At 37.2% G+C, this 21,539-nt stretch overlaps 1 protein-coding gene across 1 annotated transcript in view; it reads left to right on the top strand.

The window, feature by feature from the left end:
* Positions 1–3,148: 3,148 nt before the first annotated feature.
* The window catches only part of LOC148698554 (uncharacterized), a 44,090-nt gene continuing 25,699 nt past the window's right edge, over positions 3,149–21,539 (top strand). Inside the window, exon 1 of the mRNA XM_088678311.1 lies at positions 3,149–3,683. Coding sequence (XP_088534437.1) covers positions 3,155–3,683 — 529 coding nt within the window. The 5' untranslated portion in view covers positions 3,149–3,154. The remainder of the gene's footprint in view (positions 3,684–21,539) is intronic.

Genomic DNA, 21,539 nt, shown 5'->3' with positions numbered 1-21,539 from the left:
TGAGCAAATTCTCTAAGGCATGTTACTACATTTAAAATATGGTTTTAAATGCTTAATTGTGAACTAGTATATGGTGACTATGATTAAGAATGTACTTAAGTGTGAAGATGACTAAAATCTGTGGGAATGATGATTTTTAACGTGTCATGTGCATTGGAAATCCCTAAGACGGTTGTTGGAAGGTTTAGGTTGTGTTTTACTTGTTTTGTTTCGTTTGGTTTTGTTTTGTTTTTCTTTCTGTTTTGCTCGAGGACTAGCAAAAGATAAGTGTGGGGGTATTTGATAGGAGCATATTCATGCGACTTAAATGGCTTGTTCTCGTGCATTTATGTTATGTTTCTCTAGTTATTTTAGTCCTTTATGCTTCTTTTGTGTGTTTTCAGGTTCTAAGGGCAAGGTATGCAAAAGGATGCCTTTTGGAGCCTTTTGGAGCAAATTAGAGATTGGAATAGATATCATATGCTTGGAGCCAAGAGGATGGACGAAATTAAAGACTTGAAGTAGGAAAGTTAAATCCTAAAAGACCTCATGTTTAAGCATCATTGAAGACTCCTACGCATTTTAGAACACAAAAACAACATTCCTTGCAACCTTAGGACATTGTCGTGTGTTTCCTTGTGTCTCCCTTCCTTGCCATGCAAGGAAGGGCTTTGTTCCCTATTTTAAACACTTAAAGCATTCACTTATCATATCATTCACTTATCAAACCATTCACTTATCACTTATCACTTCCATTCACTTATCACTCACCAAATATCATTCATTTATCACTTAACATATCATTCATTTATCACTTACCATATCATTCACTTATCACTCGCCACATATCATTCATTTATCACTTAACATATCATTCATTTATCACTTATCATAATCATTCACTTATCACTTATCATAATCATTCACTTATCACTTATCATAATCATTCACTTATTCTTTCATCATTCAACCACCAATTCAACACATGCATCTTCAAACATATCAACCCTACAAGCACATGCTCCCCCTAATCCATTGCCGTGCCTTCCTCAACCATTTCAGCCACATTCTTCCACTTTGCCTTTCATCATTGCACCACAAATCAATCAACACATGCATTCCCTTCACATTCACCCACATGCACATTTAATCATTCATTTCCCAACTCAATACCGTGCATTTCACTCCCATTCATTCCCTTTAATCATTCAGCCACCATCATACATTTATTCTCTCTTCCCAAACACATACACAACCTGCCATCATTCCAGAAAAACATCCCATGCCGTGGCCTTCATTCCCATTTCCAGTTTTTCCCTTTACATTTCACATGCATTCCATACTTTTCCTAGCTGTTTTCCATCATTATTTCAGCCATCATTCACTCTTTAATCCACATGCATTCACACACACTTCACACAAACAACATTCACATGCTTTCACAAGCTTTTCCCAACAAACAAATCAGCCAACACATGCACCAAAACCTTCAATGCCGTGGGTTCCCTTGGCTTTCCAGCATTCCCCTTGTGCAATTCCAGCTTTCCACCCACTTTCCTAGCTGTTTTTCACATGCATTGCAGCCACATTCTCACCCATTCTCTCCCTATATAAACCACACACACTTCATTCATTTGTCATTCATTCACTCCCCACTCCATCTCATTTTCATACACAACACACCACAAACACATCCCATTCTTCCATTGCCGTGAGTCCCCCTTCCACTTCTCCTCCATTGCTTCCATTTCCACCACTCCTCATCCATTTCCATAATCCCCCAAGCCTCACCTTAGACCTTGTGCTACAACAACGAGGAAGATAAGAGGGCCTAAACGTTCATACAATTCAAGTGTGAGTTGTTGGAATGTTTAGGTGTTTCTTTGATTTCAAAGTTTAAATTCAATTCTCTTTGTTTTGTACGTATGAGGAATGGAAGAGAAGAGTGCCTAAACGTTCATACAATTCAAGTTTGAGTTGTTGGAATGTTTAGGTGTTTCTTTGATTTCAAAGTTATGAGGAACTAATCCCCCTTTAGCTAGGGGGTGATTCGAAACTATGTTTATATTTGCATTATGAATTGATTAACTTTCGTTGGAATTTCATAAGTTGTTGATTCAATTTGTTTAACCGTTTGATTGATAACTTATTTATGTATGTTTATTAAGAATGCGCGCTTAATTTTCATGCATGAATATGACGCTAGAATATAAGTGAGTTTCACCTAATCGTTATGAACTTATATTCACAAGTAGTGGAGGTTGCTTATAAACAATCGCGTTAAATGAATTCTTGGCACGAGTTTCATGCTCATCATAGTAACGAATGCCTCGTCAACACTTATAGTTTTCATAATGCTTAATGATCTTTGATTGTATCTTTATTGTGCTGTTCACGTAAAGGACTTTTGGAGAATGTTGTGAATTGCGTTGCGCTAACCCATCCAATTCATTAACTTAAGGAAAACTTGACGGTTAATTTAAGCGGACCTAATTAACCCGGAGTGTTGAGTTTCATAATTTATCGAAAGACCAACTGAGAATCAATCTTTTTATTATGCAAGTGTAACATGTGTGGAGAAGAACCCCTTTGCTATTCCATCATCCATATTTTCATCACATTCATATTTACGTTTTGCCTTTAATTACAATTTGTGCAATTTAATTAATTTCGTCAAATCAAACCCCCCTTTACTTTCTTGTTCTTTAGTGCTTAGAAATCAATTTAGTTTGTGTTTTTAAAGCATTTTGAGTCTTTTGGTTTGTCTTAGTGTTTTAACATTTAGTTTCACATTCCTTGAGTCTAGTTTAGTGTTTTATATTGTTTTTACGTTTTTGAGTCAGTTTCCAAGAGATTTGCAATCCCTCCTAATCCCCGGTCCAGAACGATCCCTACTTATACTTATACTACAAATCGACAAAAAGGGGGTTTAATTTGTGTGCGTATAATTCTCGCATCAAGCATGAAGAGAGCATTCTTAGAAAAATTCTTCCCCACTTCAAGAGTCATTCTTTTGAGGAAGAAGATTAGTGGAATTCAACAAAGCCTAGGAGAGTCCTATCCAGCATATTATGAGCGTTTCAAGACTCCAGTTGCATCATGCCTTCAATATCAAATGAATGAAGAGCTTCTAATTCAATATTTCTACGAAGTACTTCTTCCAATTGAAAGACAAATGCTAGATGCCTCAGCGGGAGGAGCTTTGGTTGACAAAACACTCGTTGATGCCAAGACCTTAATTGCCAACCGAGCCTTGAATGCACAACAATATGAAGGCGTTAGACAAAGAGACCCCCCACGGCAGCAACATGTGAATGAGGTAAGTGCAATATCTGAAATTCAATCTCAATCAGCTAATCTCACTCTTCTTGTGTCACAGGTTGTTGAAAAACCCAAAGTGCAAGAAAACACAATATGTGGCGTATGCATCATGCAAGGACACCCCTCTGAGCAATGCCCTCAATTGATTGAGAATGGAGGATGGGAAAGTGTCAATGTCGTGGGCTATCAAGGACAAAATCAGCCAAGACATGATCCATACTCCAACACCTACAGCCCGGGATGGAGAGATCACCCAAACATGAAGTGGAGGGAACCTCAACAACCTCGACAACAAGGAGGATTTCGTCCACCACCCCCTGGGATTTTTCAAAGGCCTTATGCACCAATGCCACCTCAACCACCTCCGGTTCAATCAAATTCAGGTACATATTTGGATATTGATAAAGTTATTCAATTACTCAACACTTTGACGCAGGGAGTACAAAATCAAACCAAAAAGATCAAATCAAGCTAAGGAGGTGGATGAATTGAAGAAGCAAATGGGGCAAATAGCGGAATTCATAGGCCAATTTAGAGAACTAGGCAAACTGCCTAGTTAAACCATTGTGAATCCAAGAGGAGGATTTGAAACTGCCAAAGTTATCACTTTAAGAAGTGGCAAGGAAGTTGGAACCGACCCACAACCATCCAAATCAAGCCAAAAAGAAGAGGATAAGCTGCTGCACAAGAGGAGGAGCAAGGCCAAACCACAGCAAGGGTAGAACCACCTTTGCCGCAACCTCCTAGGGAGCTCAAATCATCCACCACAGGTAAGGTAGGTCCAAATTCACTTAATTTTAACTCTATTCCACCAAATGTGCCTTTCCCTCGTAGATTTATGCGATCAAAGAAAGAGGAAAGTGACAAGGACATTCTTGAGACATTTAGGAAGGTACAAGTCAATATTCCACACCTTGATGCAATCAAACAAGTTCCAAAGTATGCCAAATTCTTGAAAAAGCTTTGCACAACAAGGAAGAGGATTTCGAATAAGGAAGTGGTAAGGGTAAGTGAGAATGTTTCAGCGATTTTACAAAGGAAATTTGCCTCTTAAATGCAAAGAACCAGGTAGTTTCACAATCCCTTGTGTTATTGGCAAAGCTAAGTTTGAACATGCCATGTTAGACTTAGGTGCATCCATTAATGTCATGTCATTCTCTATTTATGTATCTATGAACTTAGGAGAGCTTAAAAATGATGGAGTTATTATTCAATTAGCCAATCATTCTAATGCATATCCAAAAGGAGTTTTGGAAGATGTTTTGGTGCAAGTTAATTCCAGTCGTGATTTCATAAATTAATTCTAGGAGACTTTGAAACCATGATTATATTTGCGATATGAATTGATTAATTCCAGTCGTGATTTCATAAATTATGAATGCAATTTACTTAACCGTTTGATTAAGAACTTATTCTTGTATGTTGATTAAGGAGGCCTACTTAGTTTGCAAGCATGATTTGATGCTAGAATATAAGGGAGTTTCACATAATCGTTACAAACTTATATTCACAAGTAGTAAAGGTTGCTGATCACAATCATGTTAAGTTAAATTCCTGGCATGAGTATCATGATGTCATAGTTACGAATGTCTTGTCAATGCTTATGATTTTCATGAAGCTTAATGATCTTTGCTTGTGTCTCTATTATGCAGTTCATGTAGGGAACTTGGGAAGAATAATTTGGTTGCCGATGCGTTGTCCATCCAATTTAATGACTTAAGGAAAATCTGAGGGTTAATTAGTGATGTCACGGTTAATCTGGGGTGTTGAGGTTCGTGGTTTATTGAAAAAGCAACTAGAAATCAATTTGTATGCAAGTGTGTCATGTGTGGAAAAGGAACCTCTAGCTAGCTTATCACCCATCCATTTACCCATTTTTGTGCCAAACTTTGTTTAAGTCTTTAAGTTACTTGTATTTACTTTAAATTCGTCAAAAACCTAATCCCCTTTACTTTGTTGTGTCAAATTGGTTAGAATCTATCCTATTTTGTGTTTTTAAGTGTTTTGAGTCAAAACCAATTCAATTTTCGTCCAAAGTAAGTCCTAGTGTCTAGTTTGTGTTTATTTGATTATTTTGTGCTGTTCTGAGTCTTTTTAGTTTGTTTTGAGTTCTTTAAGTCTAGTTAAGTGTTTTTAAGCCTAGTTTAGTGTTTTTAAGTCAGTTTTAAATAGATTAGCAATCCCCCCTAATCCCCAGCCTAGAACGATCCCTACTTACATCTTTAGTACAATTGTCAATAAGAGGGTTTAATTTGAGTGCTATCTTGTATCACATCAAACTCACACGCAAACAATCAAACACACAACTAGCAAACGTGAAAATCATGGAAAAGTAAAAGCAATAAAGAGTAGGGTTTAGGAATGCAAATCTGGTTGTGGAGCTGGAGATTCCTAGGTCTTCTTTATTTGAATGCATGGGTTGCCTCCCAAGAAGCGCTTGCTTTAACGTCTTCCAGCCGGTCGATACCTCCTTTTAAGCTCCCCTAGGTCCCATGGCATGGAATTGATCTTTGAATGGGAGGTGATACTTGAAATGATCCGGTAATGGTTTAAATTCTAAAGTGGGTGCCTGAACCATTAACAACATATTAGTATAAAACAAAATGGAAATTCGGGGAGGTGGCTTACCTATGTGCTCCGACATGAACTCAAGAATAAATACCCCTTCGAAAGTTGTAGGACTAGAAAATTCAGCCAGATTTGGTGTTTTGAGAGTTATTACTTGTCCTGTGTCATAAAGTCCAACTTCTTTGGGAATTGTTGTCTCAAGTATATCCTCTTTGATGAATTCTAGACATTCCCACCCACTTCTTGCTCTTGATTCATTGGAAAGGTTTCCAAGATGTCTGATGTGATAAATAATAGCACTCAAATTAAACCCTCTTTTTGACAATTGTAGTATAGATATAAGTAGGGATCGTTCTAGGCGGGGGATTATGAGGGATTGCTAATCTAATGAAAATTGACTCAAAGATGTAAAAATATGCTTCAAAACACTTAAACAAACTCAAAAGACTCTTAACTAAACTTCTATGACTCAAAACAAACTTAAAAACTCAAAACAACTCAAAACAATCAAAAAGACTCAAACTACACTCTAGGACTCAATTTGGATGAAAATACAATTGGTTTTGACTCAAAAGACTCAAAAACACACTTTTGGACAGATTTGAAACAAGTAAATAAAGGGGATTTGGTTTTGGACGAATTTAAGAGAAAAACAAGTAATTAAAAGACTTAAAAGAGATTTTGACGAATTTGGGAAAAACTATGGATGATTAGATAGCTAAGGGATACTTCTCCACACATGATACATTCAAACATAAATTGATTTCCAGTTGCTTTTCCGATAAACCATGAACCTCAACACCCCAGATTAACCGTGACATCACTAATTAACCCTCAGATTTCCCTTAAGTTATTGAATTGGATGACATCATACTACAACCCAAAGCATTCTTCAAAAGTTCCCTACATGACATCATAATAGAGATACAATCAAAGATCATTACGTTCAATGAAAATCATAAGTATTGACAAAGCACTTGTAACTATGACATCATGATACTTATACTAGGAATTTACTTAACATGATTGTGAAAACAACATTAACTACATGTGAATATAAGTTTATGAAGATTATGTGAAACTCCCTTGTATTCTAGCACCAAATTCAAGCATGCAAATTAGGTAGGCCTCCCTAATCAACGTACAAGAATAAGTTATCCATCAAACGGTTAAGTAAATTGCATTCACAATTTATGAAATCACAACTGGACTTAATCAATTTATATCATAAACATAATCATGGTTTCAAAGCATCCCCTAGCTAAAACGAGTTTAGCCTCTCATGTTCACAACAAAACAAAGGAAAATAGAATTAAACATTGAAAACAAAAGATAGATTACACCTCAAAACGTTCCAACACTCCAACTTGAATGCACAAACGTCCAAGGCTTCTTCTTTTTTCTCTTCTTCCTTGCAAAGTCACGGCACAAGAGTCTAGGGTGATTTGTGGATGATTTTCTAGGTTGTGAATGGATTTAGGATGGTAGGGTGGTGCGGCAAAGGTTAGGGATGGTGTGTGGATGGTTGAGAGAAGGTATGGAATTGTATGAATGGTTGGAAGGCTGCGGCAAAGGATAGGAAAAAGGGGAATGTGTTTTTAATTCTGAATTTAGGCAAGGATTTTGGAATAGAAAAGGTATGTGAGGTGTGGCTGAGATTAAGGTGAAAAGGGAATGTGTTTTAATGACTTAGAGTAGGAAACAAGGACCTCCCTTGCACGGCAAGGAAAGGAAAGTCAATGGGGTGCACGGCAAGGATTGTTATGTTGCAAGGAGAGTTTGGTTTATGTCCTAGAATGTATAGAAGTCCTAAATGTTGCTGAAACATGGAGTCTTTAAGGATTAGGAAAGGTAAACCAAAATAGGAAACCTTGGCTTAACTTTCCTACTTCAAGCAGGAAACCTTCTTTGACTAGGATTCCTCATTTGATTTGGAATCCTCTTGTGATTTGGAATCCTAACGCCTTTAGGTTTTCAATTTCGTCCATTCCTTTTGCTCCAAGCATAAGCTATCCATTCTAAGTCCAATTTTGCTCCAAAATGCACCTTTATGCTTCCTTAGCCATATGAACCTAAAAACACATGAAAATAACTTAAACTACTAAAATAACTATGAACTAACAACATAAATGCACGAAAACGAGCTAACTAAGTCGCCTAAATATGCTCCTATCAATGCCTTTCTTACCCTCTTCTTCCTTGGATTGCATGATCCTGCAAGGAATAGGGATATTTGGTGGAACGGGGTCAAGACGAATTGAATTTGGGCTTACCTTGGTTGTAGTGGACGGCATACAGGGCATATGGGGCTGCGGCAAGGGGCGTTCATCCCCTGCCGTGGCCTTGTTATCCTCCTCTTCATCGAGCAACAGTTGTTCATCCATGTTTTGGCTTGGTTTGGACGTCTTGGGTTCACTCCAACCTCTATGCCACTTTCCAAGGTGATAGCTTTAGCAATTTTAACAGTTCAGTCGGATAGTTCACTTTGTTCTTGCATTTGCCCCATGAATTCCACGATCTCTCCCATTTGATTCTTCAACTCGCTCATCACTTGGGCTTGATTTTGTAATTCCTGCATCAAAGAAGTTAGTACATCAAGAATTTGAGCACAATCTATTGACGAACCTGAATTCGGTTGGAATTGTTGCGAGGGAGACTGTGGTGGCTGCATAGGCGTTGTATAGAACTCCTCATATGGCTGCCAATATTCTCCTTGTTAAGCTTCCTTGACTTGATTTCGTGCGCCCTGCGCTAAAGAAATTAATTCATCAAGAATTTAATCACAATCTATTGACGAACCTGAGTTTGGTTGGGCATATTGTATATGAGGTTGTGGTGGTTGCGCAGGTCTTGAATAGAACTTCTCATATGGCTGCCAATAACCTTTGTGTTGAACTTGTTAAGATTCCCACCACATAAAGTTTGAATGATCACTCCAATCTGAATTGTACATGTTGGAAAACAAATAGTTCCCTAATTGATTATGATATTGATAACCCTAGATATTGACATTCTCCCAACCTCTTTATGGACGTTGATTTGCTTGATATTCTTGCCTATAAGAAGCACCAATGATAGGAGCATATTTAGGCGACTTACTTAGCTTGTTTTCGTGCATTTATGTTTTTAGGTTCCCATGGTTAAGGAAGCAAAAATATGCATTTTGGAGCATTTTGGAGCAAAATTGGACTTGGAATGGATAGCTTATGCTTGGAGCAAAAGGAATGGACGAAATTGAAGACCTAAAAGAGTGAGGATTCCTAATCACAAGAGGATTCCTAATCAAATGAGGAATCCTAGTCAAAGAAGGTTTCCTACTTGAAGTAGGAAAGTTAAGCCAAGGTTTCCTATTTTGGTTTAATCTTTCCTAATCCTTAAAGTCTCCATGTTTCAGCAAAATCAAGGACTTCTACCTATTCTAGGACACAAGACAATGTTCCCTTGCAAACCAAAATCCTTGCCGTGTATCCCCTTAGTATTTCCCTTCCTTGCCGTGCAAGGAAGGGTCTTCTTTTCTATTTTAAAGCATTCAAACACATTCCTTTTTCATACCAAACTCAGCGATAACTCACATACCCTTTTCTATTCCAAAGTTCTTACCTAATTTCAGAAATAAATGACATTCTCCTTCTCCTAATTGAATGCCGCAAGTCACTTCCCTTTTCCTTCAATTTCTGACTTTGTGTTTCCTATTCTTGAAGGATTTGGAGTTATTTCTTTCCCTAAACTAAGTAATAAAGCCTTAGGTCTCTTTCTTCCGTATAAATACCCTTTGCCGCACCCTTAGAGACCCTAAACAACCCTTCCACACAACCTGCCTTCATTCACTCAGAAACCTATCCTTTGCCGCAGCCTTCCATCCAACTTTCCACCATTCCCATACTTCCAAACCTTCATCCAAGCCTCCATACACCACCCACAACCCTTGCCGCACCACCATACCTTTCTAAATCCATTCAAAACCCAGAAAATCATCCACAAAACCACCCTAGAATCTTGTGCCGTGACTTAGCAAGGAAGAGGAGAAGGAAGACGAAGCCTTGGACGTTTATGCATTCGAGTTGGAGTGTTGGAACTTTTTTAGGTGTAATCTATCTTTTATTTTCAATGTTTAATTCTATTCTTCTTTGTTTTGTTATGAACATGAGAGGCTAAACTCGTTTTAGCCTAGGGATGCTTTGAAACCATGATTACGTTTATAATATGAGTTGATAAATACCAGTTGTGATTTCATAAATTGTGAATGCAATTTACTTAACCGTTTGATGGATAACTTATTCTTGTATGTTGATTAGGGAGGCCTACTTAATTTGCATGCTTGAATTTGGTGCTAGAATATAAGGGTCTTTCACATAATCGTTACAAACTTATATTCACAAGTAGTTATGGTTGTTTTCACAATCATGTTAAGTAAATTCCTAGCATGAGTATCATGATGTCATAGTTACAAGTGCTTTGTCAATACTTATGATTTCCATTGAATGTAATGATCTTTGATTGTATCTCTATTATGATGTCATGTAGGGGACTTTTAAAGAATGCTTTGGGTTGTCGTATGATGTCATCCAATCCAATAACTTAAGGGAAATCTGAGGGTTAATTAGTGATGTCATGGTTAATCTGGGGTGTTGAGGTTCATGGTTTATCGGAAAAGCAACTGGAAATCAACTTATGTTTGAATGTATCATGTGTGGAGAAGTATCCCTTGGCTAGTTCATCATCCATTGGTTTTTCTTAAATTCGTCCAAAATCTGTTTTAAAGTTTTAAGTTACTTGTTTTTCTTTTAAATTCGTCCAAAATCAAACCCCTTTTTCTTACTTGTTCTAAATCTGTCCAAAAGTGTTTTTTTTAAGTCTTTTGAGTCAAAACTAATTGTATTTTCGTCCAAATTGAGTCTTATGAGTCTAAATTGAGTCTTTTTTTTATTGTTTTGAGTTGTTTTGAGTCTTTAAAGATTGTTTTGAGTCATACAAGTTGAGTTAGAGTCTTTTGAGTGTGTTTAAGTGTTTTAAAGCATATTTTTACATCTTTGAGTCGATTTTCATTAGATTAGCAATCCCTCCTAATCCCCGGCCTAGAACGATCCCTGCTTATATCTATACTACAATTGTCAAAAAGAGGGTTTAATTTGTGTGCTATTATATATCACATCAACCAAATGTAGGGACACTACCCTTCGACATACTGTGACAACTAAGAAGTAAGGTTCGCCATTTGAGCTTGAAGATTAGCAATTGCCAGGTCTTTCGGCAAGATTGGGTGTGTGTAGGGTAGCCACTCCAATTCCTTCTTCGATGGTGGTTCTAGATGCATCCTTCTTGATTGGTATTGAACGTTCCTGCCCTATATTTTTAATTACACCAATGGAAAAACAAGAACGAACATCATTAGGATTCTCAATAGATTCAGAAACTTTAAAGTTAATCATATCGCCACCAAACTCCATAGTTAAGGCTCCCTTGGCCATGTCAATCTTAGTGTGGGCTGTTTTCATGAAAGGTCGTCTAAGTAAGATTGGCGATGATGGAGAGTAGGATGAATCCTCCATGTCAAGCACATAGAATAATAACACCATCATTTTTAAGCTCTCCTAGATTCATAGATGCATAAACAGAATATGGCATGACATTAATTGATGCACCTAAATCTAGCATAGCACGTTCAAACCTTGTATTACCAATTACACAAGGGATAGTGAAAACTACCCGGATCTTTGCATTTAGGTGGGAGCTTTCTTTGCAACATTGTAGAGACATTCTCATTACATATACCACCTCTTTCTCCCGAATCCGTTTCCTTGTTGTTCAAATCTTCTTCAAAAACTTAGCGTACTTCGGGATTTGCCTTATAGCATCAAAGAGCGGGATATTGACATGCACCTTCCCAAACGTCTCCAGAATGTCTTTTTCATCCTCCTCTTTCATAGATTGCATAAACCTGCTAGGAAAGGGCACATTTAGTGGAATAGAATTAGAAAAATTTGAATTTGGACTTGCCTTGGTGTTTTGGGACGGTTTTGAGGCCTTAGGGGGCTGCGGCAAGGATTGGTCTTCCCTTGCCATGGCCCTTGCTTCCTATTCTTCTTCTTGCAGTAGTTTTCATCCTCGTTAAGGCCTTGTTTGGATGGTTTTGGGTGGTTTCCAAGCTCCTTGCCACTTCTTAATGTAATGGCCTTGGCGGTTTCAAAGCCTCCCTTTGGATTCACAACAATTGAACTATGAAGTTTGCCTTATTCTCGAAACTGCCCAAGGAACTCTAAAATCTACCTTATTTGCTTTTCCAATTCATCTACCTTTTTGGCTTGATCTAGCATTATTTTGGTTGGGCAGATTTTGGTTGGTTTTGAATTGGTGCGTATGGCCTTGGATACATCCCAGAGGATGGTGGACGAAATCCTCCTTGTTATTGAGTTTGTTGAGGCTCCCTCCACTTCATATTTGGGTGATCTCTCCACCCCGGATTGTAAGTGTTGGTGTATGGATCATGCCTAGGTTGATTTTGGACTTCATAACCCACGACATTGGCAGATGCCCATCCTCCATTCTCAATCAATTGAGGGCATTGCTCAGAGGGGTGTCCTTGCATGGTGCACAAGCCACATACACTACCTTTTTGCACTTTGGATCCATCAACAACCTGTAACACAAGAACAGTGAGATTAGCTAATTGAGATTGAATTTCAGAAACTGCACTTACCTCATTCACTTGTTGTCATAGAGGGTCTCTTTGTCCAACTCCCTCATATTGTTGTGCATTCAAGGCTCGATATGCAATTAAGATCTTGGCAACCACTGGTGCTTTATCAACCAAAGCACCCCCTGCCGAGGCATCTAGCATTTGTCTCTCAATTGGAAGGAGCCCCTCGTAGAAATATTGAATTAAAAGTTGTTCCTTCATTTGATGTTGAGGGCACGATGCAACTCGAGTCTTGAAACACTCATAATACGGTGGAAAAGATTCCCCTTGGTTTTGTTGAATGCCACTAATTCTCTTCCTCAAGAGAATGACTCTCGAAGTTGGGAAAAACTTCTCTAACAATGTTCTCTTCATGCTTTCCCAAGAAGTGATGGTTCCAGGTGCTAGTTCATAGAGTCAATCCTTAGCCTTTTCCAAAAATGAAAATGGAAAGACTTTCATCTTTAAAATGTTCTCATCGACATTGATGGGTGCCATGCTCAAACATACCACTTCAAACTCCTTGAGATGCTTATTTGGATCTTCCATGGACAGCCCATGGTATTTGGGAATGTGATGCAACAAGCTAGACTTCAATTCAAACTCATCGGTCTTGCCTTGAGCTGTCCTAGGGTATTGAATACATACAGGCACGACATTGTCCAAACCCGAGGCTAAAAGTTCCTTCATTGTTCGATTATCTGCAGCCATGGCTTGTTCTTCTTCCTCCACTTCTTCTTCTTCAAATTCGGCCTTAGAACTAGATGGACTAGGTTCTGGATGCCCCCTCTTTCTTCTTAACGTTCGTTCAAAATCATCGTCATACTTCAATATATTCTCACGAACAGGTTGAGAACTACGAGTCATAAACTAGTTCATAGAAGCATATTTATGCTACTTAGTTATGTTGTTTCCTTTAATTAGTTAGCTAATTACTACTTATTATAGAGTTTTAAGCTATTTTCGTGTGTTTGTAGGTCCTAATGGCAAAGTTGGCAAGAAAGTGCATTTTGGAGCAGTTTTGGGCATCAATTGATGAATTTGAAGACCAAAGGTGTCTAGGAATGTGCTAAAGAGTGGGAGAAGCAAAATTGGAAGTTTTGAAGATAAGGAATCAGCTACAAAGAAGGAACCTTATCCTAACCTAATCCTGTTTTACCTTATTTCTAGCTGCAAGGGGACCTAAATACCTGATTTCTAGAAGACCCTATCTGGTCCTAAAAGGGTGATGCACCCTTCCCCCTTATTCTTTCTAGAAATCCCAATTTGTGCAACAAAATACATAGTTTCTAGAAGCCCTACTTTTTGGCGAATTTCCCTAACCTTTTTCCTCTTGGATTATGATTTGAATTGGCCTTTTTCCTTGTGGATTTGGATTGTGCAAGTCCATATCAGAAATTAATTGGGCTATGACTCCTTTCCCAAGCCTTGTGCCGCACCTTAAGGGTCTTAATCCTTTATTTCAACTAAGTTCCAACCCTAGTCTGATTTTCCCTAGGGTTTGCCGTGTATCACACCTATATATTCATGTTTTGCCACAGAAACCCCTCCCTTACCACCCCTCATTCATTCATTCGTTCATTTATTCAGCCATCAACCACCACATCACCCTAGTGCTGTAAGGAAGGAAGGAAGGAGAAGAAGAGTGTCGTGCAATCTGCCATCCAAAGAGGGTTCGAAATCTGCCATTGGAGTGGGGAGTGTTTCTGGGTTCTTTCTATCCTTAGTTTTAGTTCAATGTTGTTTTAATTTGGTTTTCAATTATGATGAACATGAGGAACTAATTTCTTTATAGTTGGAGGTGAATTGAAAGCCATGATTATATGTTTTATATGAATTGATTACATCCAATTATTGTCTCTTAAGTCTTGCATGTGATTTGCTTATCTGAGTTATCAAAACTTGTTTATGTATGTTGGTTGAGGGTCAACACTTAATTTGCATGCATGAATTTGATACTAGAGTATAAGGGAATTTCAGCTAATCGTTGTTTGCTTATATTCACAAGTAGTGGAGGTTGCTAGTCACAGTCGTGTTAAGAGAATCCTTGGCATGAGTCTCATGCATTTCATAGTGATGAATGTCTTGTCAATGCTTATGATTTTCATAAAACTTAATGACTTTTGATATGTATCTTTATTATGCATTTCATATAGAGAACTTGAGAAAGATAATTTGGTTGTGATACGTATTCCATCCAATTCAATAAGTTAAGGAAAATCTAAAAGTTAATTTGTGCTTCTCATGGTTAATTTGGGGCATTGTCATTCATAGTCTAAGGAATAATAACTGGAAATTGGTTTATATGCATATGTCATGTGTCAAGAAGGACCCTCTAACTAGCCTTTCACCCTTTTAATTCACCAAGTTCGTTTTTATAAAGTGTTTTATGCAAAGTTTCTGTTTTAAGTTTTAAATTCGTCAAAAACAATCCCCCTTTCATTCAGTCTTGTTATTTGGGTCAAAATCTGTTTTCTTTTAGTCTTTTGAGTCAGGTTAAGTTTTATTTTCCTCAAAATCACTTATTAGGTCTAGAAGTGAGTCTTTTTTATTGTTTGTTGCTGTTTTGAGTGTTTTAAGTTAGTTTTGAGTCTATAGAGTCTAGTTTAGTGTTTTTGAGTCTTATTTGTGTTGATTAGCATCCCTAGTTAATCCCCGGTCTAAAACGATCCCTACTAGCATATATACTACAATTGTCAATAATAGGGTTTAATTTGTGTGTCAAGTTAATTTTCACATCACTAGTACCTAAAACAAAGCAAACAAACAAGATAAAATCAGAAAATAAAATAAAATAAAACAGAAACAAAAGAAAGAACACAGGGCACTACTATGGGAAGATCAACAATTTTGCTAATCCCCGGCAACGGTGCCAAAATTTGGTGTGAAAATTAACTTGACACACAAATTAAACCCTATTGTTGACAATTGTAGTATATATGCAAATAGGGAACGTTCTAGACCGGGGATTAACTAGGGATGCTAATCTACTCAAAATTGACTCAAAAACTTAAAACTAGGCTTAAAAACATAAAATTGGACTCTAATGACTCAAAACAAGCTAAATAAACTCAAAACACACAAACTAAGTTGAATTGACTCAAAAGAGGTCCTAGAAAGTGATTTGGATGAAAATTGAACTAAAAAGACTCAAAAACTCAAAATGGATAGATTCTGACGAATTGAAACAAAACTAACGCAAATAAGAACTAATGGGGTATTTGGACGAATTTTAACCTTTACTTGACTCAAAACACTAATAGAACTAAACTTAAACAGATTCTAACTAAGCTAACACACTAAATATTAAAGGGGATTGATTTTGACAAAATTAACTAAACTAGGCAGATTGCAAAACTAAACAGGTTAGACACTAAATTGTTTGAATTGAATGGGTAAAGGCTAGCTAGAGGATCCTTCTCCACACATGCACATATGAAACACAAATTGATTTCCATTTATTCTTCCTTTAAACCATGAATGACAATGCCCCAAATTAATCGTTAGAAGCACAAATTAACTTTTAGATTTTCCTAGTTTTATTGAATTGGATGGAATACGCATCGGCATTGACTAGGCATTGACAAGTCCCCTACATAAACAGCATAATAGAGATACAATCAAAGATCATTAAGCTTTGTGAAAATCATAAGAATTGACTAGGCATTCGTAACTATGAACCGCATGATACTCTTGCCTAGAATTTACTTAACACAATCATGACTAGTGACTTTAACTATTTGTAAATATAAGTTCATAACGATTAGGTGAAATTCCCTTATACTCTAGCATCAAATTCATGCATGCAAACTAAGCGGGCCCTCTTAATCAACACACAAGAACAAGTTCTCAATAAATCAGTTAAGTAAATTGCATTCACCATTCAAGAAACAATAACTGGAGGAAATCAATTCATATAAAACATATGTCCATGGCTTTGAATTCTCCTCAAACTATAAAGAAATTAGTTCCACATGATTGCAAAAAATTAACAACGAAATCAACATAATTGTAAAACTAAAACAAGGATAGAGGACACCCCAAAGACGGTCCAACACTCCCAAAAGCTTGGGCATAGGCACGGCACAAAGGCTTCTCCCTTCCTTCTTTCTCCTTACTGCGGCACAAATTGAATTTTCTGAATTTCTCTCTAGGTTCCCCTCTATTTGGTGCAGCATAAATGTATATATATGTATGATGCACAACAAAACCCTAGGGAAATTAGAATTAGGTCCCGGGTTTGGTAGAAATCAGGTGGGAGAAGGACTAAGGTGCGGCATAAGGCTTGGGCCTTAAGAAAGGGGTCAAAACCTAACTAATTTCTGAAAAGGCTTTGCACAATCCAAATCCACAAGGAATAAGGCCAACTCAATTTAGAATCCAAGAGGAAAAAGGTTAGGGAAATTCGCTAGACATTAGGGCTTCTAGAAAGTATGTATTTTGTGGCATAAATTGGGATTTCTAGAAATACTAAAGGGGAAGGGTGCGGCACCCTTTTAGAAACATATAGGGTCTTCTAGAAATCAAGTATTTAGGTCCTCTTACAGCTAGAAATAAGGTAAAACAAGATTAGGCTAAGATAAGGTTTGGATAAGATAAGGTTGTTTGGATAATGTTCCATATTTCTTGCTCTTTCCTTATCTTCTTTGTCTTGAACTTGTTTCTCCAGATTTGTAGCATGTTCCTAGCCTCTTTTGACTTCAAATTCGTCCATCCACCTTGCTCCATATGCAATTATCCATTCCATGCCCAAAACTGCTCCAAATAGCCCCAAAATGCACTTTCTTGCCAACGTTGCCATTAGGTACTACAAACACACGAAAATAGCTTAAAACACTATAATAAATGGAAACTAACCATGTAAATGCAAGAAAGCAAGTTAACTAAGTCGCATAATGTTGATGTATATTTCCTTCTTAATGCTAGAATATATTTAGTATAATGGCATAAGTAAGGGTGTCGAATCCACAGGGACTAATTGGACCTATGTAATTACTTGTTTGCAAGAAGTCTAAGAAATGAATCAAACTAAACAAACTAGGCAGATTTGGAAATGAATCAAACTAATCTAAATAGACAGAATTGTTTTTATAACTTGAAAGCATGAGAATATGAAATAAACACAAATAAATGAATCAACAACTAATGTAATGGGATAGTATCAATGGAAATGAAACTAGGGATTCGGTTTCACCATTGCTCAACTAAGTCCATGTTTGTCAAGTTAGTTTGTACTCATTCATCTACCTATTTCTTGAGTTTGTTTCACTTGGATATGATCAACCATATGATGTGTGGATTTGATCAAATGTCTCTAATCATGAACCTAATTGTGATGTGCAACTTTGGTTCATAATCAAGATTATGTAATGTACAAGAAACTTTCATAAAACTAAGGGGAATAACTCGGCAGGATGTGTGCTAAACACTCCCTTCATTCATTCACATATCTACCAAGATTATGCATGATGTGTGTTCTAATCTTGGCTACACAACTTTGTGATTAATTCAAATGATGATCAAACATTAAAATCAACACACAAAGTCACCATTAAAACAGAAAATGAAACAAGAAATAGATGGACAAAATGAGCATTCTAACTTAATTACATGGCAAACTTTGCAAGGTTACATCGAATCCCTAGAGGAGGATTAGTTACAATTCATGTTTACAAAATATTTATCATAAAAATATAAAACATGAATGAACATAGAATTAATAAGAATAAACCCTTGAAGCCAAACTGATTTTGAAGTCCTTGAGAAGTGGCCTTCGGGGTTGGTTCTCCAAGTATGATGCAACTGAATGAGATCCACTTGGTACGTTTTCTACAAAGGGAAGAGCAAATGGGCAAAGAATGGAGTGAAATGGGAAAGGTTATGGGTGTGTAATGGATTGGTTGAAGAAGAAAACTTGCGGATGGTAGAGAAAATGGACAGTTTCTGTGAAAGGAAAAGAATGCCGAAATGCAATGGAATGGAGAGGGAGAATGAGTGTGGATGATAATCAGAAGTGGTGCAAGAAATGGTGTGTGTAATACAATGAATCCGAGAGAGCAATCCCTCAGTCTTGGTGAATTTCTCAATGAGTCTAATGATGGAGAGACAATCAGATTGGATCTACCATTTGTTTAACTCAGATGGCAGTGCATAAGTGATGGAATGATGGGTTTCTGAGGTAGTGGGCGCATGTCATGGACAAGATCTGCAAGTATGTGTTTTGTTTAATCAAAATGCATGTGTCCTTGCTGCAACAAGTGAGTGGAATCTGCCAAAAGTGAATTGGAGCACCAAAAATTGTTTGTACAAATCTGGAGGTGGGAATAAAGCACACGGCATGAACAAGGAATAAGTGATTTTCTGGAATAATGGGTGAATAACAAAAGGGAAATGTGCAAGCATGTGGATTTCTGCAAAGATGAAGTATGAGGAAGGTAATGGAGTGTAAGGTCAGATTGTGAGTCATGCATGTGAGGGATGTTTTGGGTGTTAAAACATGGAATCTGCACGGAATGGATGTTATCATGCATGTGATTGCATGTTTGGTGTTTAGAAGTGTATAATGTGATGGGATGATATGGGAACACACGGCCAAGGTTGTGACATGCATGTGAATGCATGTTTTGGTGTTGGAACCACATAATTGACTTCAATGTTTTTGCCTTGTTTAAAATCACCCAATATGGCCGAATTACATCTCTTAACACTTCACATCATTTCTGGAATGTTTTTACTTCATTTGCTTTCCTTTTGATCCAAATTCACACTTGGCTGCACACTAACACCAAATAATGTAAAATGCAACTAGTTCATTCTAAAACAATCACAAAAACACCAAATAAGGAGGATATAAATGCATGCAAAGTGTGACTTATCAAATACCCCCAAACCTGGTTTTTGCTAGTCCTCGAGCAAACTTAAAACTAAAACACACAAAACACAAACATCTAACTAAACCACTTTCGCTGGCTAAACGATTGCACTGAGCATGTGCAACAAGCCTTTGAACCCCTAGGTGTCCCTAGTTGGAGGAGTTGTGTCTCCTGAGGGTTTACAGTGATGACACCCACAAACATTTACAAAATCTGCAAACAACTTGGTTAAAACATGCTTTAAACAAACTAATAAGAACCAATGAAGATTTTGTCATTCATTCAACTCAAAAGATTGCCACTTCAAAGAATCGTATCAATTGTAACGTATAAAGATATTTCTCCATGTCTTACGACTTCAAAGTCACCATACCCAAATGCTTAAGATAGAATTCGCCTCAACTCTACTCCTCACAGCTTCCACTCAAGTTTTCACTCAGATCTTAAGGTTTAGTCTCTCAACAACATATATGAGTGAAATTATGTAAAAGAAATCAAAATTCTCACATATGAAATCTGAAATGGAAGCACAGTTTCTGAGTAGATCTCATGAAATGAATCAAATGCTAAGAATATAGATAACACACACACTTACCATCACCCATGAATACATCCTCAATGATCAGCTAGGTCTTTCTCAAGATTGTAATGTAAGGCTTAGGTTATAGGTTACGAGAGAAGTGATATGAAATACTAGAGCTTGGGGCATACCAAAGTGTTCTTGAGGATCATGCTCTTCACTTGCATTTGTTTTCTTTCTTCTTTGTTTTTGGCATCCAGGCCCTATGTCTTATAATGAGGAGATTTGGAACTTGTATCCATTTTAATTCTCTTCTTTATTTTTTTTATAACCCCTTTTTTTTTTTTTAGAAGCATCTTCAACATAGGTGCCCTCGGTACATGCCACAACCTTGTTCTAAGCTCAATTTACCTTTAGTCTTCATCACCTTGGTATTCCCCAAACTATAAGGTATGGATTGTAATGGGCTAGAATGGGTAGAGTATGGTGTGGGTGATGAAAGAATTGGGCTAAAGTGTTTGGCTGCAACGAGGGTGAATGGAGCACACAAATGGGTAGGATTTAAGCCTTTTAGTAGTTAAACATGCATAGCCTAACATCATCTCATTGAGTTCATTCATGAATGATACTAACTACATGGTATCTGCAAAGGAGAATGATTCTTAGCATCCAAACGAAATAGAAATAATGAGATCATTTAAAGTGAAAATGAAAGAAAAAGATAGGAGTAGGAACACTTTAAACCCTCTCAAAGAAGCAATTAGGCTCAAAATAACTCACTAGGGTAGTCTCCACAATTCTTCTTCCAGAATTTGAGTATGGTACCTCTATCATCATAATTTCAAGAGTTATAGCTTTATAAATGACAACAAGATGCAACTCTTTTCCATAGCAACCTAATCGTTTGTTTTCAAACATAGTCCTCATATACATTCGTATTAGTAAGCAAAACACACTTAACTAAAACAAACCCACACAAATTGAACAAAATGAAAGCAAAACACTCTTAACCAAACTAACACATAAAACAAATATAAACACAAACTTTCCATCCCACACCCCCAAACCTAACCTAAGCATTGTCCTCGATGCTTAAAATTGTATGCAAAGTAAAAAAAGCAAAGAATATGGAATGGAAATAACATAAACACAAAATAAGGAAAGAACACAAACCACACTAGGTTGCCTCCTAGTGAGCGCTTTATTTAATGTCTAGGCAAGACATGGTAGCTTGTTCATGGTGTTGTAAACTCAAGAAAATCGACAACTTGATACACTGGCTCCTCTTGTACTTTCTCCAAATATGGTTTCAATCGCTGCCCATTGACTTTAAAAGAAGTGCCATTCTTCATGTTCTCTATCTCCACAGCTCCATGGGGAAATGTTTGCAGCACTTTGAATGGTCCCACCCACCTAGACTTCAATTTTCCTGGAAAAAGTCTCAAACGTGAGTCAAACAAAAGTACTTTCATACCTTGGTGAAACTCCTTCCTTAGGATGGCCTTGTCATGATAGAGCTTAGTCTGTTCCTTGTAGATTTTGGCATTCTCATATGCCTCATTTCTAAGCTCTTCCAACTCATTAAGTTGGAGCTTCCTTGCTA

The sequence above is a fragment of the Pyrus communis genome, chromosome 2, assembly GCF_041283825.1.
Source record: "Pyrus communis isolate YQ-2024b chromosome 2, ASM4128382v1, whole genome shotgun sequence".
Taxonomy (NCBI): Eukaryota; Viridiplantae; Streptophyta; class Magnoliopsida; order Rosales; family Rosaceae; genus Pyrus; species Pyrus communis.
This window is presented reverse-complemented; position numbering and strand designations above follow the sequence as displayed.